We start from the raw sequence: 15045 nt of genomic DNA on the forward strand, positions 1-15045 counted from the left end.
AAGGCAAATCAGCTACCTAGGCTGTGCTATAGCTTCAGTTCCACTTTTTATCTTTCAGTTACAATTCCCTTTCTTAGCCAATCATGCTCCTGAAACTTATTTACCTTTATTTTATGCACTCTACAAAGATTCAACATATTTTCATTGTTTTGTTCAAATCTAGAAGGCTTTCTTTCCCTGTCTCACCTCTTCCTGGTCCTGGAATCACACTTAGATTTTCCCCACTGTCTTTTATTAGGTACTTCATGTTCAGACTGTTCACCTTTTCCTTTTGTTCTAAAAGAATACACACACAGAGACATACACACACATTTTTAAAGTTTGACTACTAAAAACCATGAGTCATACAGGAAAATTTTAAAGCATTAACAGTAATAATATTTTTCTAAATGTATATAATTATTTCCATACTTTTCTTAATCTTTAAATAATTACATTTTCATTGGAAGCTGTTTCTTATAAAAATTACCATGACTACAATGTTATTCATGATTGAATCTCAGTTATGCACTGCTCTAACACCAGTGTCTTCACCAGTGTCTGCTTCTGTCCACCAATATCTCCAGTTTCCTCGCACTCAACATCCTGCCTCTAAGACAGGCACTTTTTTATTTTTAATTTTAGGTACTGTGGATTGTGTACTCAGAGGGTTTCAAAGTTCCTTCTTTTGGGGGCTGTGGAGCACAATACCTTTGGGTGCTCAAGGGTCATACCTGACTCTGTGTTTAAGTACCATGCTTGGCAGTGTTTGGGGAATCGTAGGCGATGCAGTGCGTTAAACTAGGGTTATAGCTGTCACCTCATTCATACTAGGCAAGCACCTTAACTTCTGTACCACCTCTCTTGCCATTTAGGAAAAGCAATACTCTCCAAATAAAATTTGCTAATTGGGAGAGAAACACACATTTAAATTCTAATTGCTCAACTTATGTTGAATCTATTTTGAAATACGTTTCTTAGACCCACTGAACACTAGCTGTTTGTGAATCTAGTATAAGATCTGTGTGGTAGACCTATTTTAGGAAATAAGTGAGAATATTTATAAAACATTTAGTATAAATCTATTTTTATCTTTACGAAGAAAGAGAGCTTTATTGAAATAAAACAGAAAAAGAGCTAAATATGAATCTGTATTGAATATTATGCACTCTAAAGATAATACTATATATATTCCCAGTTTGCTAGGCCTCTGACTTCATAAAACAAGTTTGAATCCCAATACTGAATAATAAAATAAATGTCGAATGTGTTACAAAATACATTTGATTCTATAAGAACATGAAACTCTTGTATTATTTGCCAAATAATGAAAGTCTAAAAATTTTCTGAGAAGAAATTACAGAACATATGATAGAAAAAATCATTAGGATGCTTGATAGTTGTCAAATTTTTCATTACTCAGAGTAAATTTTATCATCAATTAATATCAAATAAAGAATATATCATAATTGACATTTAACTTAAAAGTTTCTTGTATGGATAAGAAGGAAGATACTAGGAGTTAAAACTAAATAACACTCATAGTAATAGTCACTAAAGATATTTAGTCTTAACATAGATACTTTTAATATTCTCCTTTCTTTCTTTCTTTCTTTCTTTCTTTCTTTCTTTCTTTCTTTCTTTCTTTCTTTCTTTCTTTCTTTCTTTCTTTCTTTCTTTCTTTCTTTCTTTCCCTCCTTCCCTCCTTCCCTCCTTCCCTCCTTCCCTCCTTCCCTCCTTCCCTCCTTCCCTCCTTCCCTCCTTCCCTCCTTCCTTCCCTCCTTCCCTCCTTCCTTCCTTCCTTCCTTCCTTCCTTCCTTCCTTCCTTCCTTCCTTCCTTCCTTCCTTCCTTCCTTTCTTTCTCTTTCTTCTCTCTTTCTTTCTTTCTTTCTTTCTTTCTTTCTTTCTTTCTTTCTTTCTTTCTTTCTTTCTTTCTTTCTTTCTTTCTTTCTTTCTTTCTCTCTCTCTCTCTTCTCTCTTTCCTTCCTCTTTCTCTCTTTTCTTTCTTTCTCTTTTCTTTCTTTTTTTCTTCAACTTCATTAGAACCTCCAACACAATATATAATATAATTAACATTATAGCACAGTGGATAGGACGTTTTCCTTGCACGCGGCTGAACAGGGTTCAATTCCTCCACCCCTCTCAGAGAACCCAGCAAGCTACTGAGAATATCCCACCCACATGGGAGAGCCTGGGAAGCTTCCCGTTGCGTATTCGATATGCCAAAAGCAGTAACAACAAGTCTCACATTGGAGACGTTACTGGTACCTACTCAAGCAAATCTATGAATAACGGATGACAGTGCTACAGTGCTACAGACATTCTCTTTATTCCTAATCCTATGATCCTAAAATTAAAGTTCAGTGTTTAACTATTTGTTATGATATTAGCTATAGGTTTTTAATAGAATTTTTAATCAATTTTATAGAATCCAACCTCAAAAACACCTTTCTAGTCTTTTGAAATAATCTTGGCAATATTATGTTTGAGTTCTAAATTTTATAACCAGTTATAAATAAAAAAATATTTTTTTCACATACTTTAAAATTATCTCTTTATATGGTTAATCAAAGTTTTAAATTTATGTGAAAGGGAAAAAAATCTTGGTAAACAACATATCTAGCATATTTAAGACCTGAGTTAAATACCCAGCACCACATGCTCTCCAATGCAGTGCTACAAGTAATTCCTACCAAACAGAAGGATATAAAGTCTAATAATAAATTCAGCCACCACACCACAAAATCCAGTAACATTTGATACATATATACTTGTGTATATGTATACAGTGTTACTGAAGAAGTTATGAAAAGTAAACCTTGAAAGAGGGTATGATGTAAGGCAGATGAGTCTCATAAATTGATAACTTCTTGATTATCTTATACAAATTTTCGTCCAATTACAAATCCTCACCCATTTTTTCCTTAACATTATTGAATCTTATTTTTCATATTTTGCTCAAACAAGTAACCAAAGTATCTTGAAATTGTTAACCCTATGCAGGTTACTGGTATTATTTTATCTGACACTATAATATATAGATGAACATTTTATGATAGAAATATGAAGATTATTTATCACTATGCCAAATCACAAGAAAATCTGAGTTTTGCCTTCTATAATCTCTGGTGGATTATTAAATATGATAAGCTTTAATTTAAATATATCTGAGGTTAATTTTTTTTTTTTGGACTGGAGCGATAGCATAGTGGGCAGGGTGTTTGTCTTGCACACAGCTGACCCGGGTTTGATTCCTCTGTCCCTCTCAGAGAGCCCAGGAAGCTACCGAGAGTATCTTACCCACACAGCAGAGCCTGGCAAGCTACCTATGGCATATTTCATATGCCAAAAACAGTAACAACAGGTCTCACGATGGAGATGCTACTGGTGCCTGCTCGAGCAAATCTATGAACAATAGGAAGACAGGGGCCTGAGCGATAGCACAGCGGGTAGGGCGTTTGCCTTGCACGCGGCCGACCCGGGTTTGATCCCCGGCATCCCATATGGTTCCCCATGCACCGCCAGGAGTAATTCCTGAGTGCAAAGCCAGGAGTAACCACTGAGCATCGCTGGGTGTGACCCAAAAAGCAAAAAAAAAAAAAAAAAACCAATAGGAAGACAGTGCTACAGTGCTAATGTTTTTGAAATTCACTTCTATTATGTTTGTAAGACTTTACTAGCCATTCCTATATATGTGTATGCATATATAAATATGTAGTGATTCACCTGCCGTATATTCCCTTATGTCTCCCCAGAAATACTGAAGAACTCATTGTTTTATAAACGTCTCCACCAGGATGTCTTCTGTCAATGACACTAGCTCATATCCCTCTGCATTCCTCCTGCTGGGCATACCTGGTCTGGAAGATTTCCATGTCTGGATTGCATTCCCTTTCTTTGTTGTTTACTTAGTAGCCTTTGTGGGGAATATCACAATTATGTTCGTGATCAAGACGGAACAAAGTCTTCATCAACCCATGTTCTATTTTCTGGCTCTTCTTTCTTTTATCGATCTAGGCCTCTCTACTTCGACCATCCCCAAGATGCTCGGCATATTCTGGTTCAACCTTAGGGAGATCAGCTTTGAAGGCTGCCTCATCCAAATGTTTTTTATCCACACCTACACGGGTATGGAATCTGTTGTACTCCTGGCCATGGCAATTGACCGCTTTGTTGCCATCTGTTACCCACTGAGATATACCACTATTCTCACCAACAAAGTGGTAGCCCTCATGGCCTCTTTTGTAGTAGGGAGACCGGTGCTTCTTGTTATTCCCTTCTGCCCTCTTCTTAAACGACTGCCTTTCTGTGGACACTACATTATACCACATACCTACTGTGAACATATGGGAATCGCCCGGCTTGCCTGTGCTAACATAAGAGTCAACATCATCTATGGTTTATTTACCATTGCTGCGCTCATCTTTGACTTAATCCTTATTGCCCTTTCTTATGTTCAGATACTTCGAGCTGTGTTCCGACTTCCTTCTAGAGATGCCAGACTCAAAGCACTTAGCACGTGTGGTTCACATGTCTGTGTTATTTTAGCTTTTTACACACCTGCATTTTTCTCCTTTATGACTCACCGGTTTGGTAAAAATGTTCCTCGCTACATCCATATCCTTCTTGCCAATTTATATGTGGTTGTCCCTCCATCTTTAAACCCAGTCATTTATGGGGTTCGGACAAAGCAAATCAGGGATCGAGTTGTGAGAATATTTATTAAAAAAGAGTGATCTAAATGTATCCAGTAGTCTATACCATTTGTAAGGATAAACATTGGCTTTTATATCTCTTGATGTGTCCAAAGCTAAGGTTACATAAAACTCAGTTAGTTATATCTTCAGCCTCTGATAGACACTCCTAAAATCACATTCAAGGATTCATTTATGGAACTTTCTCCTTAGCTCTCAGGTATACTGCCTGTTGTTACTGAAGATGGCAGAAGTTTGTAGAACTAAGTAAAAGATGCAATGTATTTATAAATGTGTAGGGACAGGATGTTCTCTATCTCAACCATAAAAGTATGTACAGTTTGATAAAAAGAAAGATTCTGAGGACTAAAGTAATAATATAACAGGTAGGGTGTTTGCTTAGCACATACTTGACTCAGGTTTAATCTTCAGCACTTCCTATGGTTCCATGAATACTGCCAGAAATGATCAGAGGGTAGAGCTAGGTGTAAACACTTTGGTGTAAGCTCCCCGAATATAGCACTGTAGCACTGTCATCCCATTGCTCATCAATTTGCTCTAGTGGGCACTTGTAACATCTCCATTGTGAGACTTGTTGTTACTGTTTTTGGCATATTGAATACACCATGGGTAGCTTGCCAGCCTCTGCAGTGTGGGCGGGATACTTTTGGTAGCTTGCTGGGCTCTCCGAGAGGGACAGGGATAGAAGAATCAAACCTGGGTTTGCCATGTGCAAGACAAATGCCCTACCCGCTGTGCTATCGCTCCTGCCCCCCACCCAAATATAAATAAATAAAATTTAAAAATTCACAATGGAAAATTCTGGTGGAATAGAATTTTACACAAATTGGTCCATGCACCAATATTTTGAATCTATCTTTTACATAGTATAATCAATACTATTTTAGTTAGGTGATATTTTTAATTTTATTCAGATGATTATTGCAATCTGTAATATTACTCAATTTATCTTTGAAAAAATTAAAATCATTCTAAGTTGCCAACTTAATAATTAAACCAATGCCATAGACAGACATTCATAAATTTTAAATTAGTTATCTAATTCCCTCATGAACTTAGTAACAAAAACTGCTATCAAGAGGAAAATATGTACACATTATACACTTCATGAACAAATTGTCAATAAAAATATTATACTAAGCATATATATCATATATATATGAGAAAAATGGATACCAATAATTTAGTAGAAGTGGATAATACATCTTAATGAGCTCTTAATCAAATTATATAGATTAAAATTGACATATGAAACATCCTCAATGCTATTGACAATTAAAAATGTAAGTGTTCACCATATTTAAATAATCATCATATTCAGCAAACTATTGTGAGGTCCATATTGCAAAGCTATTTATTTGTTTATTCATAGCAGTTTTAAAGTGGAAACTATAGAAGTTCTTTCTTAACCTCTTGAACTCTCCAAAGAGTTCCTCATGTTCTCAACATCCCTTTAAAGAGTGATTTTTTTGTTATAATTGATGAAGCCATTTTGGCAAATAATTGTCACAATGTACATGATCTGACTTTCAGTATTGAGCAGCCCATTAATGTGTACCAATGTATCTGCTCTTTTTCCAGTAACACAATGTCTTATTGACAATGTCTTATTTTTAGTAAGTCTTGAAGTTGTATCTTCTAAAACTTTCATCATCTTATTTTTTAACTATTTAAAATATTTTCTTTTATATGCAAACTAATTAAAATTAGTTTTATAAATAAATTTATAATTTCCTTCTGGGATCTTCATTTGGATTATAGTAAATTTATGCATTATATTTGGTGTATCTAACACCTCAACTCTACACTCTTCTAATCTGTGAGCAGGTGATAATTTATTCATTTCTTTGATAATTTTCTTCATGAAGTTTTATAGTTTTCTTAAAACATTGTACACACTTAAAAAATCATATTTGGTCATCTTCAGTTTCTAGAATAAACTGCATTACATTTGATATCAAGATCCACTTTTCCATTGCCTTATAGAAAGTGATTGATCATGTACATTCACCTGTGTCCTGGAACATTACCATCAATTTCTTATTACTACTATATCAGTTTAATTATGCAGGTTTATGATCATGGAATATTTTTGTACACAATAATTTAGCTATCACTGTCACTGTCATCCCGTTGCTCATCGATTTGCTTGAGTGGGCACCAGTAACGTCTCCATTGTGAGACTTGTTTGTTACTGTTTTTGGCATGTTGAATACGCCATGGGTAGCTTGCCAGGCTCTGCCATGTGGGCGAGATTCTCCCGGTAGCTTGCTGGACTCTCTGAGAGGGGCAGAGAAATTGAACTCGGGTCTGTTGCATGCAAGGCAAACACCCTACCACTATGCTATTGCTCCAGCTGTAAACAAAAATATTTTATTTTAGCTGTGAACAAAAAATACTCATCAAAATTATTTGATAAACAAACATTTCCACATGATTTCCACATAATACTTATTCCATATTCTAACTAAACTGCCTAGTGTATACCATATGCAGATGAATCTTAATATACTCAGTAAGAGACAAATAAACCAGAAGATAGGAATTATACTGTATTATTGCATCTATACAATTTCTCTGGGCAAAATCTTGTTGATGAAGCCTTGGAAACAGGGTATATTACAGAAAAAAGAATAAAAAATTTATTGAAGCAACATATATGAAATATTATGTGTCTTACAATGACAATTTTCACAGTTGATAGCCCAGCGGGTAGGGAGTTTGCCTTCCACGCGGAAGACCCGGGTTCGATTCCTCTGCCCCTTTTGGAGAGCTAGGCAAGGTACTGAGAGTATCTCGCCCACATGGCAGAGCCTGGCAAGCTCCCTGTGGTGTAATCGATATGCCAAAAACAGTAACAAGTCTCACAATGGAGACGTTACTGGTGCCCGCTTGAGCAAATCGATGAGCAAGGGGATGACAGTGACAGTGATAGTAATATATATCAAACTATTTTAAATTTTACCTTTAAAAAGTGTTCACATTGCTGTATACTAGATATGAATAAAGTTTTGAAGATATTTTTAAATACTCCTCCAAGAATTGTCGCATTCTTACTCTTAAAACAAAGACATTAGAATTGCCTGGTTCTCTTACATGACAGAGCCTTTAAGTATTTTCTCTTATTATTCTCTCCTTAGCATAACTTCCTCTGCTTAAAATAGTTTTCAGAGATTACTTTGTTATGTCCTTTGTTATCCTCAAATATTTATTCACATATCATTAATAAAATGATACTTTTCCTAAGAATCCTAATTTAAAATATGGTTTTTTTGCCATGTAATCAATACCCTCTCAGTCCTCTTCCATTAACTTTTCCCAGTAGTATTGACTCCAACTGTTAGACAATATTTTTGGACAAAATTTTAAATGAATAACGTAGTCTAATATCGCCAAACTATAATGAGTCTCCTATAGTCAACCTCTCCTATAGATTATAACCAAAACAAGTTGAAATAGCAAATTTAAATTTGAAGAATACTTGTATCATATAGAATCTCATTATGATTCTTCCTATATTCTTTTCTTTCATTGATTAGATTGCAAGAAACAGTTTTTGCAATCAAGAAGCAATGCAAGACGTTCTCCATATTTTACAAGCCAGAATATCAGAGAAAGGTCACTATTTGGTGGAAAAAAAACCAAACAGAAATACCCTTCTTGTTTTCTATTAGACTTGATTGATGGTTATGATCCAGTACAGAATAACAATCAACCAAAACTCCAAAAGAGTTTGATCTTTCTGCCCTTATTTATACAAAGTCAAGAAAAGTATTAAGTGGTAAAGCTTTAGATGAGATGGTTATTGGAATTAATATTCTTCTAGGCACAATATTAATGGACACAAATATAAACCTATCTTTATATTAATGGACACAAATTTTAAACCTGTTTTTAGCCAACTATTATAATATACAACAGAATAAACTTAAGAAGACTAAGCAAAATAATTGAAAATTCAACTACAACATAAACTATCTCAATATTTCAAAATAAGTGACATAACCATTGGTCAGACTCAAAGTTTTCTTTACAACTACCACAGGAAGCAAAATTTGTGGTCTGAACCTAATAAAATTAATCATGTGGCAAAACAGAAAAAGAATTGCAAGATACAACAAATGATATAAACAGGATCAAAATTTAAATGCTGACAACAAAATACAAAATAAAAACAAGCAAGCACATTACTTGGGAGTGAACATTCTTGAAATGTGTGAAAAATAGAAGTCATTAATAAAGAAATAGAAAGTAAAAAAAGAAGACAAACGTAATTTTACAACTTTGTCTTATATGAAATTCATTTGATGAATCAATGGCAGAATCTAAATAGTGGCAAAAGAGACAACTTTACCAAATTTAAAAAATGTCTGTGCCTAAAAAACAGGCTTGGGTGGGCTTTATGTTTAAGGTAGAAAATCAGAGAATATTGGTGTAAAGAAATTTAAACTGGTGGTGGATCGGTGTTGGAACATTGTAGTCTTGAAACTCTACTATGAATAACTTTGTTTGTGATGGTGCCTCAATAAAAAAAAAAAAAGCACAGGGGCGGGAGCGACAGCACAGTGGGTAGGGCATTTGCCTTGCCCGCGGCCGACCCAGGTTCAATTTCCAGCATCCCATATGGTCCCCTGAGCACCGCCAGGGGTAATTCCTGAGTGCAGAGCCAGGAGTGACCCCTGTGCATTGCCAGGTGTGACTCAAAAACAAAAAACAAAAAAAAAAGCACATACAATCTGAAGAACAAAAAATTTTTTAAAAAATTTAAACATTTTTATAAAGATTCATAGAACCTTGGATATGTGGAAATCACATAAAAATTTCTAATTTTAATGTAACTGTAATATGAGGAGCATAAAATAATAACAAGTACAAATGCCCAGGAGTTTGATCCCTGGTGCCACATATGGTCCTCTGAGTACCACCAGGAGTGATCCCTGAGTGCAGAGCCAGGAGTAATCCTTGAGCTCCACCAGGTGTGACCCAAAAAACAAAATAATGAAATTTAAAAATATAATATTGAGTAGAGAAATATCTTTGAAAAAATAATATTAAGATGTTTTCAAGTTTACAAAAAGATACAGCTTCAGAGATTTGTACCATTGTGTGTACTGTTTGTGGATAAACATAGAATCTTTATATACTTATATACTTACCTATATCCCTTGGATTTCTCTGCAATAGTTTTATTTGTTTGTAAGATACAGTGATGCTTAAATGGTGTTATCAACGTTAGTGTAATGAGCATAGATGAAAGTGGCTCTTTCTCATATTTTCCTTGAGTTGTGAGAAACAGTGTATCCCAAACACATGAGACGTATAATAAGACATATATCTATTCCTAAAAATTTAAATTGAGTTCAATTAAATAGCATATAAAATAGCATATAAAATAATAGTGAAAGAAAAGCTGTTGATGTCAGAATTAAATATCATGCTATATACACCTATATACACACCTATAGTATGCAATACTATAGTATAGTGCATATTAATAATAATTAGAATAATTAAAAAAATTATCATGAGAATGAGTAAAGGTAAAAATTAAGGGAATGATATTTTAATGTATTAAATTTATTTAAAATGAATAAATAATTTTTATAAAAAAAACTTATTTCAAAAGTGTAAGTGTGTCCTGGATGGTAAGATCTTGAATTTGTAACCAGCAAGCCTTCTGAAAATAAAATTCTGCCATATTAGTTTTTGTTGAAGAAAAGTTATACATGAGAAAAAAATCAGAATATCACTAGTGAAGGAACAATAGCAGAGATTACAATTGCTTGTTTCAATTTTAGGCTCATTTTCCCAAGGTATTTAAATTATTAAGAACATAAAATCAAATGTTGTAGCAGATTTTTTGTTTTTATGCATGCAGATATACAACTGACAATGTAATATTCAGGGGCTCACATAATATTCAGTAATTGTGAAATTCTGATATTTTCCTTAAAAAGGTATAATATTATTCTAAAGTCTAAGTTGATTGTGAAAGGCAAAATCTTGTATGTATATATATATATGTTATGCACATAGATATACATATATACATATACATATGTACACTTTTATCTACAGCACTGCCCACAATTTTACTCAGATTAGACATATGCAATTTTACACCCAATAGGCTATTTGACAATTCCTATTACTGTCTGTTATCAATATTCAGTAGGAACCAATCAAGTTGCTGCCAAACCTCCTGTAGACCCTATTTAGCCTTTTCAGCAAATCTCAATTTGTCTGAATATCATAATAGTGGTACAGTTGGAAAACCATACTTTGGAGTAGTATTGCTCAACCTCTCCCAACCATGACCCCTTTCTTATTTAATTTCCTTATTGTCCACTCCATGCTGTGAGTTGTCCCCGCTCCATAGCCTAGTCGTGTCCCTCCTCCCATTAATGCAATTTTCATCTGTGGCTACCTTGAAATTCCCTGACCATAGGACTGTTAGATGAGAAATGCTGCTGTAGAGCATGACCTAAATATATATATATATATACATATATATATATATAGAGAGAGAGAGCTAAATTGGTAAATAAAATAAAATTCAATGCTAAAGTTATTTTAATCAAAAAATTGGCAGTGCAAAGAGAGATAAGAAAAGCTGTGACAAATAAAATTTATGGAAAACAAATATCAAAATGTTATTCTGAAGTTCATCTACATATTGATTATATTAAGTGGAATTAGTTTAAAAATACTACGTTTTTATTTTATTTTATTTTATTTTTAGTTTTGGAGACACATCCAGCTGTGCTCAGGACTTACTCTTGACTCTTCACTTGGAGATTACTCCTGGTGGGACTCTGGGAACTATAGAGGGATTGCTGCCAGGGATTGAATCTAGGCTGTCCTTACCCATGCCTTACCCATGGTACTTACTATCTCTCTGACCCCCTAAAGTTATCAAATAAAAATAGGGAATGAGATAATGCAGGATAAAAAGCAAACATACATTAACTACTACATAAAATTACTTTGAATATAAATAATAGATCCTGGAGCGATAGCATAGCAGGTAGGGCATTTGCCTTGCACATGGCCAACCCAGGTTCGATTCCTCATCCCCCTCAGAGAGCCCGGCAAGCTACCAAGAGTATCCTGCCTGCACAACAGAGCCTGGCAAACTCCCTGTGGCATATTTGATATGCCAAAAAAAGTAACAAGTCTCACAATGGAGATGTTACTGGTGCCTGCTTGAGCAAATCCATGAACAATGGGATGACAGTGCTACAGTGATAAATAATAGAGTATCTTAAAAAGATGGAAAATATATACCAAGAAAACAGTATTTACAAGAGGCTCCTGGTACTTAATTTACATGACAAAAGTATAATTCTTATTTAGGCATAGGGTCAAGGATAAGTATTAGCACTATACAAGGATGGGATAGTGGATTCTCTAAGGATTAGTAACTGTATAAATTCAGATCCTACATGGCAGAGCCCGGAAAGCTACCTGTGGCTTATCCAATATGAAAAACACAGTAACAACAAATCTCACAATGGAGACGTTACTGGTGCCCACTCAAGCAAATTGATGAGCAATGGGATGACAGTGACAGTGACAATAAGTTCAGATGCCATTAAGTACACAACTTCAAATTAGTTGGAAAAAAACAATAGATTTGAAATGAAATATATCCAAACCATAGCTATATTAAATACAATTATAATTATTTTGTTGTCAAAATGGAAAAGAAAGAAAAAATCAGTAATAACATGGCTTGGGATGAAGTACAGATTGAACTTAAATATATAGCACTAAATATTAGTAAAAGGTCTACTATAACAATACTTATTAAAATAAAATAAGCAATTTTGCTGTTAGTTTACTGCAATATCTTTTCTTTCCAGATCCGGTGAATGTTTAATAAATTGTAGATAATTGTTAAAATCAATGTTTTATTTAACTTTCTCAGTTTAGGACATAATTTTTCTTCACCTTCTACAAGTTTGAATGATATTTAAGATTTTATCTGCAATATGAAGAATCAATTCACAGTACATGTTTATTTTCAAAGGCAGTTCTAAAATTCATGTTCCTCATTACTTACAAAGTGAAAGTCATGTGACTGACCAGATAATTTTTTTACCTTTTCCCCACTTCTTACCAAGTTCCTATGGGGTGAGAATAAAAATTGTTCTTAATTACTATTACAATATTCCATTAAAAAGGCCAATAAGAAATATATTTTTCCTTGCGTTATTTTTTGGTTAATCTTATAAAATAATCCATTATGAAACACGGAGAAAAAAAACTAAAAGAAACAATTGAAACTCAAATAATATCAACATTGCAGTGCACTTAAATATCCTAGAAATGGTGCCAATCTGAGGTAATTACCTTAATATTAACATCATTGCTACACATGTTTTACATATTCTCCGGTTAGAAAAATAGTATACAACTTCCATTTAATGAAAGCAGTAAGAGACATAAATGAAATTCAAATTCTGGTTTGCTGATTCTAGAATCTTAGAATTTAATACCATAGAATTGTAAGAGAATAGTTATAGTTAAAAAGAAAGAGGGAGGCAGAGTTCTCAGTTGTTTTTAGCGATAAATAATTGTAAAACACATTCCCGAATCTGTTTAGTTCTCACTCCATAGATGATAGGATTCAACATAGGAGGCACTAATAAGTACATGTTCGCCAGCAGGATATGGGTGTGACGTGGTATCTGCCTGCTGAAACGATGGGTGAGGAAGGAGAAAAGAGCAGGGATATAGAAGGTGAGGATGACACAAACATGGGATCCACAAGTGCTGAGGGTCTTCAATCTGGCATCTTTAGACGGGAGAGCAAATACAGCACGGAATATATGTACATAAGACAAAGAGATGCATGTTACATCCGTTCCAACAATAAACATGATGACCGCCAAACTGTAAAAACTATTGATAGTGACGTCAGCACATGCCAGTTTCACCACAGCCATGTGCTCACAGTATGTGTGGGAAACTACATTCGTACGGCAATACGGCCACATCCCAACCAAGAAGGGATGTGGTGTCATTAGCACTAACCCACGTAGAAGTGCCACTAAGCCAATCTGAATCACCACAGAATTTGTAAGAATAGAAGTGTGTCTCAGAGGATTGCAAATTGCCACATACCGGTCAAGGGCCATGGCCACCAGAAGCCCTGACTCCACTGCAGAGAAGGCGTGGATGAAAAACATCTGAGTGAGGCAGGCATGGAAGTTGATTTCGTGAGAGCTGAACCAGAATATACCCAACATCTTGGGAAGAGTGGAAGTGGATAAGATGAGGTCTGTAACAGCCAACATGGAAAGAAAATAGAACATGGGTTCATGGAGAACAGTCTCAGTTTTGATGATAAAAAGGATGAGTATGTTTCCCATAAGGGCAACAACATACATTAGGCTGAAAGGGATCGATATCCAAATGTGTAAATCTTCTAGACCAGGTACACCCACCAAGATAAAGGTACTGGGGTTGGTGAATACAGTATAGTTAAAGCCAAACATGATGATATTGGCTATTCAAGGTTTTTTTTTTCTTTCCTTATCTTCTTTATTTCTGGACAGATACTCTGAAACATATGCAAAAGAATTACTCAGTTCCGAAATGCACCTAAGCAAATGTCTCCATGTTTCAAGTCATCTTTTCTTAAATTAAAATGATCACATACCACACTGCCAGTTGTTAATCTCATTCGGGACCAGTTGAAGAATAAACCATGTTCTTTAATTCAAAACTTCCAAAGTGTTCTGCTGATTCTAACTTTTCCCTGTTTGTCAGTGAGATCCACACAACAAATTTCCTGATAAACAACACAGGATCCTCATGGTAAAAAGTGAAGAAAAAAATTTAACCCCTTTTTATTAATAAAATTGCCCTCAATTGTACGACTCCATAAAATTTATAATGTTGGAAATTTTTTACAAGGGGTAAATTCAAAATAGATATTTGTGAAGGAAATGCATGAAGGGAAAATAAACTTTCCACAATTCTTGATTGACAATACTTTTAAAATATTTGACCATAAAGATAACATAATTATTTAAATAGTCCAAAACAGTAACTTAATAGATACAACTATAAACTATATATCTGAAGTTTCTTGAACTCAGGAAAATTAGTTATGCTTTCACAGTATCTCCAGTATATAGATAGCATTCAATATTTAATGGTAAATATGACATTTAATATTTCTATAATGCATTATGTATAAATCTATTTTTTCCAAGTAAAATAATGAAGGTGTGGCAGGAGAAAAGATTTATCTGTTTTATTTCAAAACCACACTTTTGTTTCACATAACATGTAATCAAAATAAAAACAAATTCAAATATTTTTATAGTCATTATCATGA

The 15045-nt window shown here is 34.3% G+C and overlaps 2 protein-coding genes across 2 annotated transcripts; one reads left to right on the forward strand and one right to left on the reverse strand.

Moving 5' to 3' along the window:
• Positions 1-3776: 3776 nt before the first annotated feature.
• On the forward strand, positions 3777-4715 carry LOC101554514 (olfactory receptor 52E4-like). The gene has a single exon (XM_004618237.1). It carries the CDS (start codon positions 3777-3779, stop codon positions 4713-4715), a length of 939 nt encoding a protein of 312 aa, XP_004618294.1.
• Positions 4716-13249: 8534 nt separating this feature from the next.
• On the reverse strand, positions 13250-14197 carry LOC101557012 (olfactory receptor 52E2-like). Its single transcript, XM_004618318.2, has one exon. The coding sequence runs from the start codon at positions 14195-14197 to the stop codon at positions 13250-13252; it is 948 nt and encodes a 315-aa protein (XP_004618375.2).
• Between the last annotated feature and the right edge of the window lie 848 nt (positions 14198-15045).

The sequence above is a fragment of the Sorex araneus genome, chromosome 6 (assembly GCF_027595985.1).
Source record: "Sorex araneus isolate mSorAra2 chromosome 6, mSorAra2.pri, whole genome shotgun sequence".
Classification (NCBI taxonomy): domain Eukaryota; kingdom Metazoa; phylum Chordata; class Mammalia; order Eulipotyphla; family Soricidae; genus Sorex; species Sorex araneus.